A 13,917-nucleotide genomic window follows, 5' to 3' on the forward strand; every position below is an offset into this window, starting at 1 on the left:
ACGGCATTACCTCTGAAATAATCAAGAGTGCTAAGCCTGCCATACTCTCAGCACTCTACGAACTGCTTTGCCTGTGCTGGGACGAGGGAGCAGCACCACAGGACATGCGCGATGCCAATATCATCACCCTCCATAAAAACAAAGGTGACCGCGGTGACTACCGTGGAATCTCCCTGCTCAGCATAGTGCGGAAAGTCTTCGCTCGAGTTGCTTTAAACAGGCTCCAGAAGCTGTCCGAGCGTGTCTACCCTGAGGCACAGTGTGGCTTTCGAGCAGAGAGATCGACCATTGACATGCTGTTCTCCCTTCGTCAGCTACAGGAAAAATGCCACGAACAACAGATGCCCCTCTACGTTGCTTTCATTGATCTCACCAAAGCCTTTGACCTCGTCAGCAGACGTGGTCTCTTCAGACTACTAGAAAAGATCGGATGTCCGCCAAAGCTACTAAGTATCATCACCTCATTCCATGACAATATGAAAGGCACAATTCAGCATAGCGGCGCCTCATCAGACCCCTTTCCTATCCTGAGTGGCGTGAAACAGGGCTGTGTTCTCGCACCTACACTGTTTGGGATTTTCTTCTCCCTGCTGCTCTCACATGCGTTCAAGTCTTCAGAAGAAGGAATTTTCCTCCACACAAGATCAGGTGGCAGGTTGTTCAACCTTGCCCGCCTAAGAGCGAAGACCAAAGTACGGAAAGTCCTCATCAGGGAACTCCTCTTTGCTGACGATGCTGCATTAACATCTCACACTGAAGAGTGTCTGCAGAGTCTCATTGACAGGTTTGCGGCTGCCTGCAATGAATTTGGCCTAACCATCAGCCTCAAGAAAATGAACATCATGGGACAGGACGTCAGAAATGCTCCATCCATCAATATCGGCGACCACGCTCTGGAAGTGGTTCAAGAGTTCACCTACCTAGGCTCAACTATCACCAGTAACCTGTCTCTCGATGCAGAAATCAACAAGCGCATGGGAAAGGCTTCCACTGCTATGTCCAGACTGGCCAAGAGAGTGTGGGAAAATGGCGCACACTCACGGAACACAAAAGTCCGAGTGTATCAAGCCTGTGTCCTCAGTACCTTGCTCTAAGGCAGCGAGGCCTGGACAACGTATGTCAGCCAAGAGCGACGTCTCAATTCATTCCATCTTCGCTGCCTCCGGAGAACCCTTGGCATCAGGTGGCAGGACTGCATCTCCAACAGAGAAGTCCTCGAGGCGGCCAACATCCCCATCTTATACACACTACTGAGTCAGCGGCGCTTGTGATGGCTTGGCCATGTGAGCCGCATGGAAGATGGCAGGATCCCCAAGGACCTACCGGCCGTCCATGTCTCTGCTTTAAAGACGTCTGCAAACGCGACATGAAGTCCTGTAACACTGACCACAAGTCGTGGGAGTCAGTTGCCAGCGATCGCCAGAGCTGGCGGGCAGCCATAAAGACGGGGCTAAAGTGTGGCGCGTCGAAGAGACTTAGCAGTTGGCAGGAAAAAAGACAGAAGCGCAAGGGGAGAGCCAACTGTGTAACAGCCCCGACAACCAATTTTTTCTGCAGCACCTGTGGAAGAGACTGTCACTCTAGTATTGGCCTTTATAGCCACTCCAGGCGCTGCTCCACAAACCACTGACCACATCCAGGCGTTTACCCATTGTCTCCCGAGACAAGGAGGCCAAAGAAGAAGAAGAAGAAGATCTGAGCCACTAGAAGATAATGTAGCAAATTACCTGAAATAGGTTTTGCATCGTACGACTGCATTTTGATAATCGAGTAACAAAATCATAATCATAGAATGATACAGCATAGGAGGACAACATTTGGCCCCTCGTGCCTGTCTCAGCTCTTTGGTAGAGCTATCAAATTAATCTCACTCCCCTGCCCTTACTCCACAGCCCTGTAAAATTTTCCCTTCAAGTATTTATCCAATTCTCTTTAAAATGTTTCTATTGAATCTGCTTCCACCACCATTTCAGGCAATGCAATCCAGATCATAAAGTACCCAAACAAATCCTCTTAATACTTAAAGTTACATACACATTGAATGACATGTGAATTATGCATTGTAATGCAACAAATTTGCATTTAATTGGCTTCAAATGTTACCTTACCTGCTTCCTGCTCCCTTGAAGAACTCCTAGCATCTCTGCTAGCTAATATAGGCTTTCCATAACGAGCTGCAAACTGCCGCTCAGTACCCAAAAATCCTGGCATCAGGAAGTCAAACAATGACCATAGTTCCAAGACATTGTTCTGCATTGACACAAATTAATGTACAAATTGAATATTCCATGTGCTTACATAGAATTTTCAGCAGTTCAAATTTTTAAGCATATACTTCCAATTTATCCAATAATTTAAGAGACTAAATAACAAATTCTAAATGGTAGATGATAATGTACAGTCCAGTGATAACTATATAGCAGATTGCTCACTTAGACGGTGGAGATCTTTTACTGCTTTACCGATTTGAAAGAAACTCTACACAATATTTAAAATGACTTCATCTTACAAATAGTTTCTGCATCACTGTGTGGAGATATGGAAAACTAACATGCTTCATCCTGGTGATAACCAGCTACTCGAGAACATTACTACTTTGGATTGTAGCCATCAAGCTAAAAGTAGAGTACTCCTGCCTAGCTTTTATTAAAAAATAAATTGAGTAAGTGAGCTCCACATTGTGAGAAATATATTTAGCCTGAGATGCATGGTATCATACATGTGATTTGTATATCTCAGTAACTGCTCATAATGACCAGAGTATTACAAAGAACAAAGAAAATTACAGCACAGGAACAGGCCCTTCGGCCCTCCAAGCCTGCGCCGATCCAGATCCTCTATCTAAACATGTCGCCTATTTTCTAAGGGTCTGTATCTCTTTTCTTCCTGCCCATTCATGTATCTGTCTAGATACATCTTAAAAGACGCCATCGTACCCGCATCTACCACCTCCGTTGGCAACGCGTTCCAGGCACCCACCACCTTCTGCGTAAAGAACTTTCCACGCATATCCCCCCTAAACTTTTCCCCTTTCACTTTGAACTCGTGTCCTCTAGTAATTGAATCCCCCACTCTGGGAAAAAGCCTCTTGCTATCCACCCTGTCTATACCTCTCATGATTTTGTACACCTCAATCAGGTCCCCCCTCAACCTCCGTCTTTCTACTGAAAATAATCCTAATCTACTCAACCTCTCTTCATAGCTAGCGCCCTCCATACCAGGCAACATCCTGGTGAACCTCCCCTGCACCCTCTCCAAAGCATCCACATCCTTTTGGTAATGTGGCGACCAGAACTGCACGCAGTATTCCAAATGTGGCCGAACCAAAGTCCTATACAACTGTAACATGACCTGCCAACTCTTGTACTCAATACCCCGTCCGATGAAGGAAAGCATGCCGTATGCCTTCTTGACCACTCTATTTACCTGCGTTGCCACCTTCAGGGAACAGTGGACCTGAACACCCAAATCTCTCTGGACATCAATTTTCCCCAGGACTTTTCCATTTACTGTATAGTTCACTCTTGAATTGGATCTTCCAAAATGCATCACCTCGCATTTGCCCTGATTGAACTCCATCTGCCATTTCTCTGCCCAACTCTCCAATCTATCTATATTCTGCTATTACTCAAAAAGTTGACATATTCAAAAAGCAGTTCAGTCATTTGTGTACAAATACTTGTTTCACAGGGTACTCAGTGATTTTCAGGTGTCTGAGGTATTCCATTTCCCAAAAGACCAGTTGTCAGGTCATCTGGAATCTCAAGATCAGTCATTCCAGAAAGTGGATTTATTTTCAGAGTGACTTCATTTTCAGACCATATCACAATATATGCACATTAATACCTTTGTCTATGTAAGTTAATGTGCCATACCCTAATATGTATCCATTTGATGCTGCCTGGCCAGTGCATCAGTTGCACTTGTATCTTTCACCTGATAACAAATTCCTTCTCATTCTACATTATCCACTTGATGATACATGTTCCTTCCCCAATTAAACACATGGTGCCATTATTAGATTGCAAATGCTATAAATACCTGTATTGGTGTCCCAGACAGAATCAGCCTGTAGCTTGCAGTTAGTTGTTTAACTGCCTTTGATAGTTTTGTCTTGCCATTCTTGATGACATGACCTTCATCAAGAATACAATAGCTCCATTTGATATTTCTGAAAACAAAGAAAATCAATATTACATGCTAAGCATCCATTTCTGCTGGAATATAAATCAATGAAAACAAATCTGATTTTAAACAGCAAAAGAAGCAAGAACACATGATAGTATAAGTACCACAGAATATTTGTTATTGCGAGAAAAGACAAATATCTACCTACTTGAAAAAGTCAATGTCATTTCGAACAACATCATATGAAGCCACAACAAGATTGTGCTTTTTCACAAGGTGTTGCAACCTGAAACCCAAGACACAATGCAAACTCACGTTCATACAGAAGTTGTAAAATGTACTTTTTGATCCACAAGGCAATGTTAGTTCACTTGGGGCAGGAAAACATGAAATTCTCAGGCCATTGTATTTAGTAATCCACATAAGACATTAAACCTCACCTATGCTGAGAGTTGATTCTATAAGCTTGCCTCAGCAACTGAATCTGCAATACTGGTTAGCTCAATTTTGAAACAAAAGCATGCACATACAAGTCAGAAGGTGAAACATGTCAGGAAGAGAGAATTCTTGCCACTGCTTTACACCAACAAACGTTCAACTCAGCAAGAGACCTAACCTGCAAGTAAGTTTTGCTTTGCTCACATCCAATTTGGAATGCATAATTCAATTGAATAGCAGCAGATTTGAGGCTAGATTTATGCAGATAACAAATTTGTCACTCCAAAAAGATTATATGGATTAATAATTACAACAGCTCAGTCTTTGTGCCCTAAAATTTTCAGAACTTACCTAGCCCTCTCAGTGGGAGGTCCTGTATAGTGCAATGGATGCAATATTTCTTTAGAACAGAATTTCCCTACTTCATCTATCCAATGGCCGGTTAGCGTTGGAGGACATACTACTAAAGAAGGTAGAGGTGAACAGTCCTCTGCCTGAGTTTTTGTGTATTCCTGAGCCCTGTGGAAATACAGAAGTTGGTCACTGCTTGACTAGTTTTTCACCAAGTCAACAGCAGGATTTTACCAAAGACAGAGTGAATGATTTACATAATATTACCTGAGGTAATGGTCTCCTGCAAGAATGCATATAGATTGCAAAGTTTTTCCCAGCCCCATATCATCACACAGAATGCCATGGAGCTTGTATTTGTTCAGAAATGCCAACCAGTTTACACCATCCTTCAATGACAATAAAACATATATACAATATAAATAAACATTCTGACATAGTATCTTAAATTAGTAAGAGAAGTTAAGACGAATGATATTGGATAAGACAAGTTTATGGCCTAAAATCTGAAGTTTGTAGAATTTCATAAAATTACTTCTAGAAATACCTATGATAGAACTGTTTGAAATGCCATCAAGCACTTTATTCTCAAGAATAATCATTTGACAATATAGAGATTATTTACCTGCTGATATTTTCTAAGTTCAGCTTTGATAGAAACAGGAATTTTGTAATTTTCCAACTTTGTCCCGTCTAATAACTGTTCCAAAAAGTGGCGCTCTCTTGCTTTCTGTTTAATTAATTCTTCTGACATATGTGGTGGATCTGGAATACCAGCCTACAAAATTGAATGTGGTTTAGAATTAGTATCATGCATACCGTAATGTAACTGAAGTTGAAAATATCTCATTCCTTCAGAGTACCACAGGGAAAGGTCAGTAAAAACAATAAAAAGTAATGGGAAAGATTAGCATGTACAATAAAAACACACAAACAATACATATGCATTTATACTTTTGCACCTTATATACAAGGTGTGATAAAATCCATGGTTTGTGGAACCAGTGGGGGAGCGTGTACGAGTGTGGTCTATACAGATGACTTGTCAAATGTTCTGTTAGGTGCACTGACCCTGGTTTCAAAGCTTGTTTTTTTTGGGGGGTGGGACAAACCCTAACTAAAAGGGAAACTAAAACTGAAAGGGAAACAAAAACTGAAACAAAACTTCAGGTTTCTGGGGAAACTGAAACTGGTTGGAACCATTATAAATACACAGAGCCATCTGAGCTCAAATCATGCAGGGGTGCTTTGTAGGTAGGCAGAAGAAAGTGAATTTTGGATCCAGGAGCTGGCAATAGGCACTAGACCCAGCCATACAGCACACATGGTTGTCAATGAAGGGCTCAGATAAAGGTAATACTGGTGGATCCATGCTATCAAGAATGTCGTGAGCACAGCTGAGAGTTCTGGAGCAGTGTGCTGTTTTGGTGAAGACCGTACCCATGGAGTTCAGGTTGAAGGAGAACTGTTGTAGGATGAAAATTAGCGGCTGCACCTTGGAAGAAAGGAGCTGGAGATCTACCCGAGGAAGTTCAGAGCTTTGAAGAACTTTGCGGCTGTAATTGGAGCCATATATGCTGAATGGACTGCCCAGTAAATCTGTGAAGGCTATCTTTGTTGTATCTGATCGTTGAAGTGTAATTTCTAATATAATCGACTGTGATTTGTCTGTTAATTCATGTTTAATTTACATCTGTGATTTGTCTGTTAACTTATGCTTAATTGATGTTGATTTTGGTTTGATTGAAGTAAATGTGTTTTTTTTATTGGGGTCATTTGGTAAATTTGGTTCTTTTGCTTTGCTGATCTCCACAGGGATCGTAACAAAGGTATGAGACATATGGGGAACCTTGAATTTAAATTAAAAGCAAAATACTGCGGATGCTGGAAATCCGAAATAAAAACAAGAAATTCTGGAAACACTCAGCAGGTCTGGCAGCATCTGTGGAGAGAGAAGCAGAGTTAACGTTTCAGGTCAGTGAAGGGACACTGACCCTGAAACGGTAACTCTGCTTCTCTCTCCACAGATGCTGCCAGACCTGCTGAGTGTTTCCAGCATTTCTTATTTTTATTTTAATCTTGAATTTAAACTTGTAGTTATCTGAACACTTGAACCAAACTTAACGGAAACTGAGCAGTGCAATGGGTTAAACCCAGACTCTCACCTCTGGGACCAGAGCTCAATCAATCAACCAGAGCTCAATCAATTCATGAAATAGACGTCTCTTCTGCCTGTTGGCTGCAACCATCCTACACAGCTATCAACCATGGCTCAGTGGTATTACTCTCACTTCAGTGTCAGAGATTGTGGGTTGAAGTCCCATTCCAGAGACTAGAGCACATAATGTAGGTTTAATCCCTCAGCGTTGTACCGAGGGAAGTTCTCCCTAGCGTCCTGGCTAATATTTATCCTTCAATCAACTTCACTAGATCATTATCTCATTGCTGTTTGTGGAACCTTGCTGTCCACAAATGGGCTTCCACATTTCCCTACATTAAAATGCAAATTGAATTTCCTAGAGATCACATATTTTGATACTTTTGACATTTTCAATATTCTTTCCAACTCCAGAACAAAAATACAAATATTGCAATCAATATAAAATAAGTATTTTCAGGAAAATGTAGATACAGAGAGGTTAGGTTAAACTTGTATCAAATCTTGGTTGGATGACACTTGGGGGTGTGCTATGTACTGCTTTGGTCGCTGTATTATAAAAAGAATATAGCGGGACTGGAAAGGGTATGGAAAAGCTTTAGAAGGTTGATACTAGAACTGTGAGGTTATATCCATCAAGGACTGAACAGACTGGGTTCCTTTTCTCTTAACTAGTGAAAGCTGAGGTGTGACCCAATAGAAATCTTCAAAATTAAGAAAGATTTTGATAAGTTAAGACATAGAGGGCTGAATTTTCAGGGTCCCCGTGAAGTCAAGAACAGAGGCAGTGGGCTCCGAAAATACCGGCGCTGGGTGGCATGTCAATTTCAAGGCACGATCTCGGCGCTGGCAATACTCTGGGGGCCTGGGGGTGGGGAGGGCGGGATGGGAGCCCCACTTTCCACACAATTGAGTCCAATTAAACTGGTTAAAAAGCTCATTTAGAGCTCAAGGATGACGCTCTAAGTTTTAAAAGGGGCAGACAGCTTAACCATGCCTTCAGAAACTGATGAGCTGAAGGCAGGCAGGTAAAGAGTGGGAAACCAGTCATGGATTCCCCAAGACATCACCATAGCTCCATAAGGAGGTCAGTGGGGCTGGGGGATTGGGCAGTTGGTAAGGAGGTGCTCTTGGTGCTGCACAGGTGGCAGGGAGAGCGGGCACTCAGCGCCCAGGCTTTGAATGGGGTCAAGAGCAGGGGGTAAGTTTGCCAAGGAAAATTGGGCAGCAACCTATCCAGAAGGAAGGAAAGCTCCAGTTGGCAATAAGGGAGGCACGACTGTCAGAATTTGGGTTTGGTCCCGATAACAGGAAGGGCAAAACCCTGAACATCAGGAGGGCAGAGGAGAGGAAAGAAGGGCAGGAAGGCAACGGAGGTCAAACCCTCAGCACAGGATTGAACGCCGGAAATGGAGCTACCTGGAGATGACCAAGAAGGAGTGCCGCAGGCGACTGACTCTCCAGGCAGATGATCACAGATATCTGTGTCCCCTGTTGCCGAACACCTCGCAGCACTGGTTGCCATGTCCTGCCAGCAGCCAAAGACACTGTGGCCTTGAACTTTGTCGCTTATGGCCCGTTCCAAGAATCAGCTGTGGACCTTAGTGCATCTCAGAAACGGCTGCAACCACTGCATCTTACTGGACACTGATTCGCCAGAGCTGGACAGCACATTCATTTAACAACAAACATGGCCTCGAAGGGACAGTGGGCATTGGGTTTTGCCTTTAGCACTGGATTCCCCCAGGTACAGGGTGTTATGACCAGGTGAGAAGGGTCTGGGGGTTCCCTCTCAGCCTTTGTCTGGTTTAACCGTAACAGGGTTTAATTTGAAAAGACCATGTTTTTAAACTCCCCCTTAGTGAATCCTTGTTCACTGCTCCAATTGTAAGGCAAAGAAATCAAACAGGTTTCCTTAGATTTAAACAAGAAAGGTAGAAGTTTATTAATCTTAAACTCTAATCCGGTTAATGACTACGAATATGCGCACGACCATGCTAGGTAGAGACAGAAAAAGTGGAAGGAATAAAGGGGAAAAGTCTGAGGCAATATCCAGTAATTGCAGTCCTTTAAGTTCAATTGTGGAATTGCTGGTAAGTTTTGCAATTCATTGGGGTCCAATTCACACTTCAACTTGTTCTGATGTAGGAGTCTTTTCTCTCGAGGTTTACGTGTCTTCCGTGGGTCCGGTGGCTTGGGCAGAAAGCGAGAGAGAAAGAGAGACAGCCAGGCGAAAGACTTGTTTGTTTCAGCTTCAGTTGCACACTCCCTTCTGAATTCAAACTGTCCTGTGGCTAGTTCAAAAAACCTTGACCAGCCAGTCAGTCATGTGACCATCTGGTTTTAACCAGTCCTGGCTCTGTGGATTGCATCATCTTAGCAGGGTCTGGAATGCGCTTCCTTACACCTTCAATGTCTGGTGATCAAAATCCATTTGGGTTCATTGGAGCAGGGAATAGTCCTTTGTCTCCACAAGCAGCGTCTCTTAGTATGCAAATGTCCTTCCAGCCCAGTGTCTATGATCTTCAAACAAGTCATTTCTTCACTCCAGCGACAGTTTAAAATCAATGTTCATGACAAAACTAATATGCCTTATTCTTGGCAGGTGGGGGTCTGCATGACAAGGGCATCAACGATTGCACTTCTTTGGCCATCGAGCACCCAGTAACAAGCCAGTGAGATCCATCAGGTTCCAGATCATTACTACTTGCTGCGTAAAAAATGTTCATCCTCACATCCCCTCTGCATCTCTTGCCCAAAACTTGAAATCTATGTCAAGTCCTTGTACCATCAGCTAGTGGGAATAGTTTTTCTTTGTCTGCCTTATCCAAATCTGTGAATCTTGTAAACCTCTATCAAATCTCCCTTCAATCTCCTTTTGCTCCAAGGAGGAGATCAGCTTCTCCAGTCCCTTATCCTTGGAACCATTTTGGCAAATCTCCTCTGCATTCGCTCAAGGACCCTCACATCCTTCCTAAATTGTGGTGACCAGAACTGGACAAAATACTCTAGTTGGAGCCAAACCAGAGCTTTATAAAGGTTCAGCATAATTTCCCTTTCATAATCAATACCTCTATTTATGAAGCCAAAGATCCCATATGTTTTGCTAATTACTCTGTCAATATGTCCTGCCACCTTCAAAGATCTATGCACATAAAGTCCCAGGTCCCGCTGTCTATGTACACTCTTTAAGTCTATACGACCTTTCCCCATCCCTTCTGCCAAAATGCATCACTTTACACTTCTCTGTATTAAATTCCATTTGCCACGTTCTGCTTGTCTACGTCCTGATGCAGTCGATTTGTACCATCCTCACGATTTGCCACTCCTCAAAGTTTGGTATAATATGCAAATTTTGAAATGTTATGCTGTATTCCAACATCCAAGTCATTTATATATATCAAAAAAATCAGTGTTTCTAGCACTGACCCTTGGGGAACACCACTGTCTACTTCCAGTCTGAAAAATAACCATTTACCACAACTTGCTGTTTTCTGTCCTTAAGTCAAGTTTTTATCCAAGCTGACATTGACCCTCCTATTCCATGTGCCTCAATTTTGTTAACCAGCCTTTTATCTGGTACTTTGCCAAACACTTCCTTAAAAACTAAATAGACAACATCCATTCCTTTCCCTTCATCAAGCTGCTCAGTTACTTCATCAAAAAATTCAATTAGCTCAGTCAAGTACAATCTGCCTTTCATAAATCTGTGCTGGCATCCCGAATTGGCTCAAACCTTTCCAAGTGTCTGTTGATTTTGTTCCTGATTATTGTTTCTAAAACCTTACCCATCACTGATGTTAAACTGAGTGGACTGTCGTTACCTGGACTGTCTTTACACCCTTTCTTGAATAAGGGTGTCACATTTGCCACTCTCCAAATCTCTGGCACCTCCCCCGTATCTAGGCAAGACTAGAAGCTTATGGTAAGCCCTTCCGCTAACTCCCATTTCTTTTAACAACCTTGGATGCAGGCCATCCAGACAGGGCGCCTTATCCACTCTAAGCATAGACAGCCTTTCCAGTACCTCCTACTCTCAATTTTCACCTCACCCATTACCATCTACAATTTACACTTCTACGGACATTTTGTCAACATCCTCTTCCTTAGTAAACACAGATACAAATTACTCTTTAAATATCTTAGCCTTGTCTTGTGCTTCGAAGCATATAACACCCTCTTTATCTCTAATAGGCCCCACCCTGCCTCCCACTACCCGCTTACTATTTACATGCTGGTATAAGATTTTTGATTTTTCTTTTATGTTGACTGCCATTCTAATCTTATATTCTCTCTTTGTCAGTCTTATTGCGCTCTTCACTTCACCTCTCAACTTAGTGTATTTGACCTGGTTCTCACTTGTAGAATTCACTTGACATGCATCATACACCCTCTTTTTTGTTTCATCATATTCTCTAACTCCCTCCTCATCTAAGGAGCTCTGGCTTTGGTTCCCTACCTTTCATCTTTGTTGGAATGTACCTAGTCTGTACCCGAAGCATCTCCTCCTTAAAGATCACCCATTGTTTCGTTACAGTTTTTCCTGTCAGTCTTTGGTTCTATTTTACCCTAGCTAGATCCCCTCTAATCCCATTGAAGTAAGCCCTCTTCCAATTTAGAAGTTCTACTTTAGATTGTTCCTTGTTTTCTCCATTACTACTTGAAACCTTATCATACAATGATCACTCTTACCCACAGACACTTAGTCCACTTGGCCCACCTCATTCCCCAGCACTAGATCCAGCAATGCCTCTTTCCGAGTTGGACCGAGAACATACTAGTCAAAGAAGTTCTCCTGAACATACTTCAGAAATTCCTCCCCCCCAACACCCATACCTTTTGCTCTAATACTATCCCAATCAATATTCGGGTAATTAAAGTTCCCCAATATCACCACTCTATAGTTTTTGCACATCTGTGATTTCCCTGCAGATTTGCTCATCAATCTCTCACTCACTATTTGGAGGCCTACAGAATACTCGCAGAAATGTGATCATCCCTTTTTTGCTTCTCAACTCTAACCTACAGAACAACCTTCATATGGTTAGCACAATGTACATTAAGATATGGGTTAAAAGCCTGAGCGAGTACACACAGTACCATGAAACATAGAAATGTAGAAAATAGGAGCAGCAGTAGGCCATTCGGCCCTTCGTGCCTGCTCCGCCATTCATTATGATCATGGTTGATCATCCAACTCAGTAACCTGTTTCCGTTTTCGCCCCATATCCTTTGATCCCTTTAAACCCGAGAGCTATATCTAACTCCTTCTTGAAAACATACAATGTTTTGGCCTCAACTGCTTGCTCACCACTTTCTGGGTGAAGAAATTTCTCCTCATCTCAGTCCTGAATGGTTTACCCCGTATCCTTAGACTATGACCCCTGGTTCTGGACTCCCCCATCGGGAATATCCTTCCTGCATCTACCCTGTCAAGTCCTGTTAGAAATTTATAGGTTTCTATGAGATCCCCCCTCACTCTTCTGAACTCCAGCAAATATAATCCTAACCGACTTGATCTCTCCTCATACGTCAGTTCCGCCATCTCAGGAATCAGCCTGGTAAACCGCTGCACTCCCTCTATAGCAAGAACATCCTTCCTCAGATAAGGAGACCAAAACTGCACACAATATTCCAGGTGTGGCCTCACCAAGGCCCTGTATAATTGCAGCAAGACATCCCTGCTCCTGTACTCGAATCCTCTCGCTGCGAAGGCCAACATACCATTTGCCTTTTTTACTGCCTGTTGGACCTGCAAGCTTACCTTCAGCGACTGGTGTACGAGAACACCCAGGTCTCGTCGCATATTCCCTTCTCTCAGTTTATAGTCATTCAGATAATAATCTGCCTTCCTGTTTTTGCTACCAAAGTGGATAACCTCACATTTATCCACATTATACTGCATCTGCCATGTATTTGCCCACTCACTCAACTTGTCCAAAATCCCCTGAAGCCTCTCTGCATCCTCCTCACAACTCACCCTCCCACCCAGTTTTGTGTCATCTGCAAATTTGGAGATATTACATTTAGTTCCCTCATCTAAACCATTAATATATATTGTGAATAGCTGGGGTCCTAGCACCGATCTCTGCGGTACCGCACTAGACACTGCCATTTATCCCTAATCTTTGTTTCCTGTTTGCCAACCAATTTTCTATCCATCGCAATACACTACCCTCAATCCCATGCGCTTTAATTTTACATGCTAATCTCTTATGTGGGACTTTCTCGAAAGCCCTCTGAAAGTCCAAATAAACATCCACTGGCTCCCCCTCATCAACTCTACTAGTTACATCCTCGAAGAATTCTAGTAGGTTTGTCAAGCATGATTTCCCGTTCGTAAATCCATGCTGACTCTGTCCGCATGTGAAGGCATTTACACCAATTTCCCCAGCCAGAGTGATACAATGATTGCTGGCTAGGTAATTTTTCATTGAGAGATGGGAAGGAACGAAACTCCAGACCGAGTTACTCTAGGCCATTTATACACACCTTCTAGCTACTGATTTTTAAAACAGTGAATGTTGTAGGCAATCTTTAAGAAAACAGCTTTCAAACAAACAAAATGCTATAATAAATGTCCCAAATGATATACTGTTGTGTTGTAGGAAAGATTGGGATGCAATACAGTTGCTTCTCTTCCATACAAAGATTTTAGAAACAGTAATATTACTAGACTGCAAAACACTTCGGAAAATGGTTACGGTCAAGAACCTGTGCAAACCAATCTTTAAATGATCTCTCTCCTGGTTGCTAGTTGTAATGAGTTTTGGCAGTTTCAACTCAGTATCTAGTGGGCATGACCCCATAATACAAAACTGGCCCACTAATTTTGTAAAACA

The 13,917-nt window shown here is 42.6% G+C and overlaps 1 protein-coding gene across 8 annotated transcripts in view; it reads right to left on the reverse strand.

Annotated features, from left to right (window-relative positions):
- The window catches only part of btaf1 (BTAF1 RNA polymerase II, B-TFIID transcription factor-associated), a 210,103-nt gene that overhangs the window by 45,498 nt on the left and 150,688 nt on the right, over positions 1–13,917 (reverse strand). For all 8 annotated transcript variants that reach the window (XM_068052646.1, XM_068052653.1, XM_068052652.1 and 5 more), the window contains 6 exons: positions 5,543–5,695; positions 5,185–5,306; positions 4,918–5,085; positions 4,337–4,414; positions 4,042–4,171; positions 2,109–2,250 (listed from right to left, as the gene is read on the reverse strand). In XM_068052646.1, the coding sequence (XP_067908747.1) occupies positions 2,109–2,250; positions 4,042–4,171; positions 4,337–4,414; positions 4,918–5,085; positions 5,185–5,306; positions 5,543–5,695 (793 nt within the window). The remainder of the gene's footprint in view (positions 1–2,108; positions 2,251–4,041; positions 4,172–4,336; positions 4,415–4,917; positions 5,086–5,184; positions 5,307–5,542; positions 5,696–13,917) is intronic.

The sequence above is a fragment of the Heterodontus francisci genome, chromosome 20, assembly GCF_036365525.1.
Source record: "Heterodontus francisci isolate sHetFra1 chromosome 20, sHetFra1.hap1, whole genome shotgun sequence".
In the NCBI taxonomy this organism is placed as follows: domain Eukaryota; kingdom Metazoa; phylum Chordata; class Chondrichthyes; order Heterodontiformes; family Heterodontidae; genus Heterodontus; species Heterodontus francisci.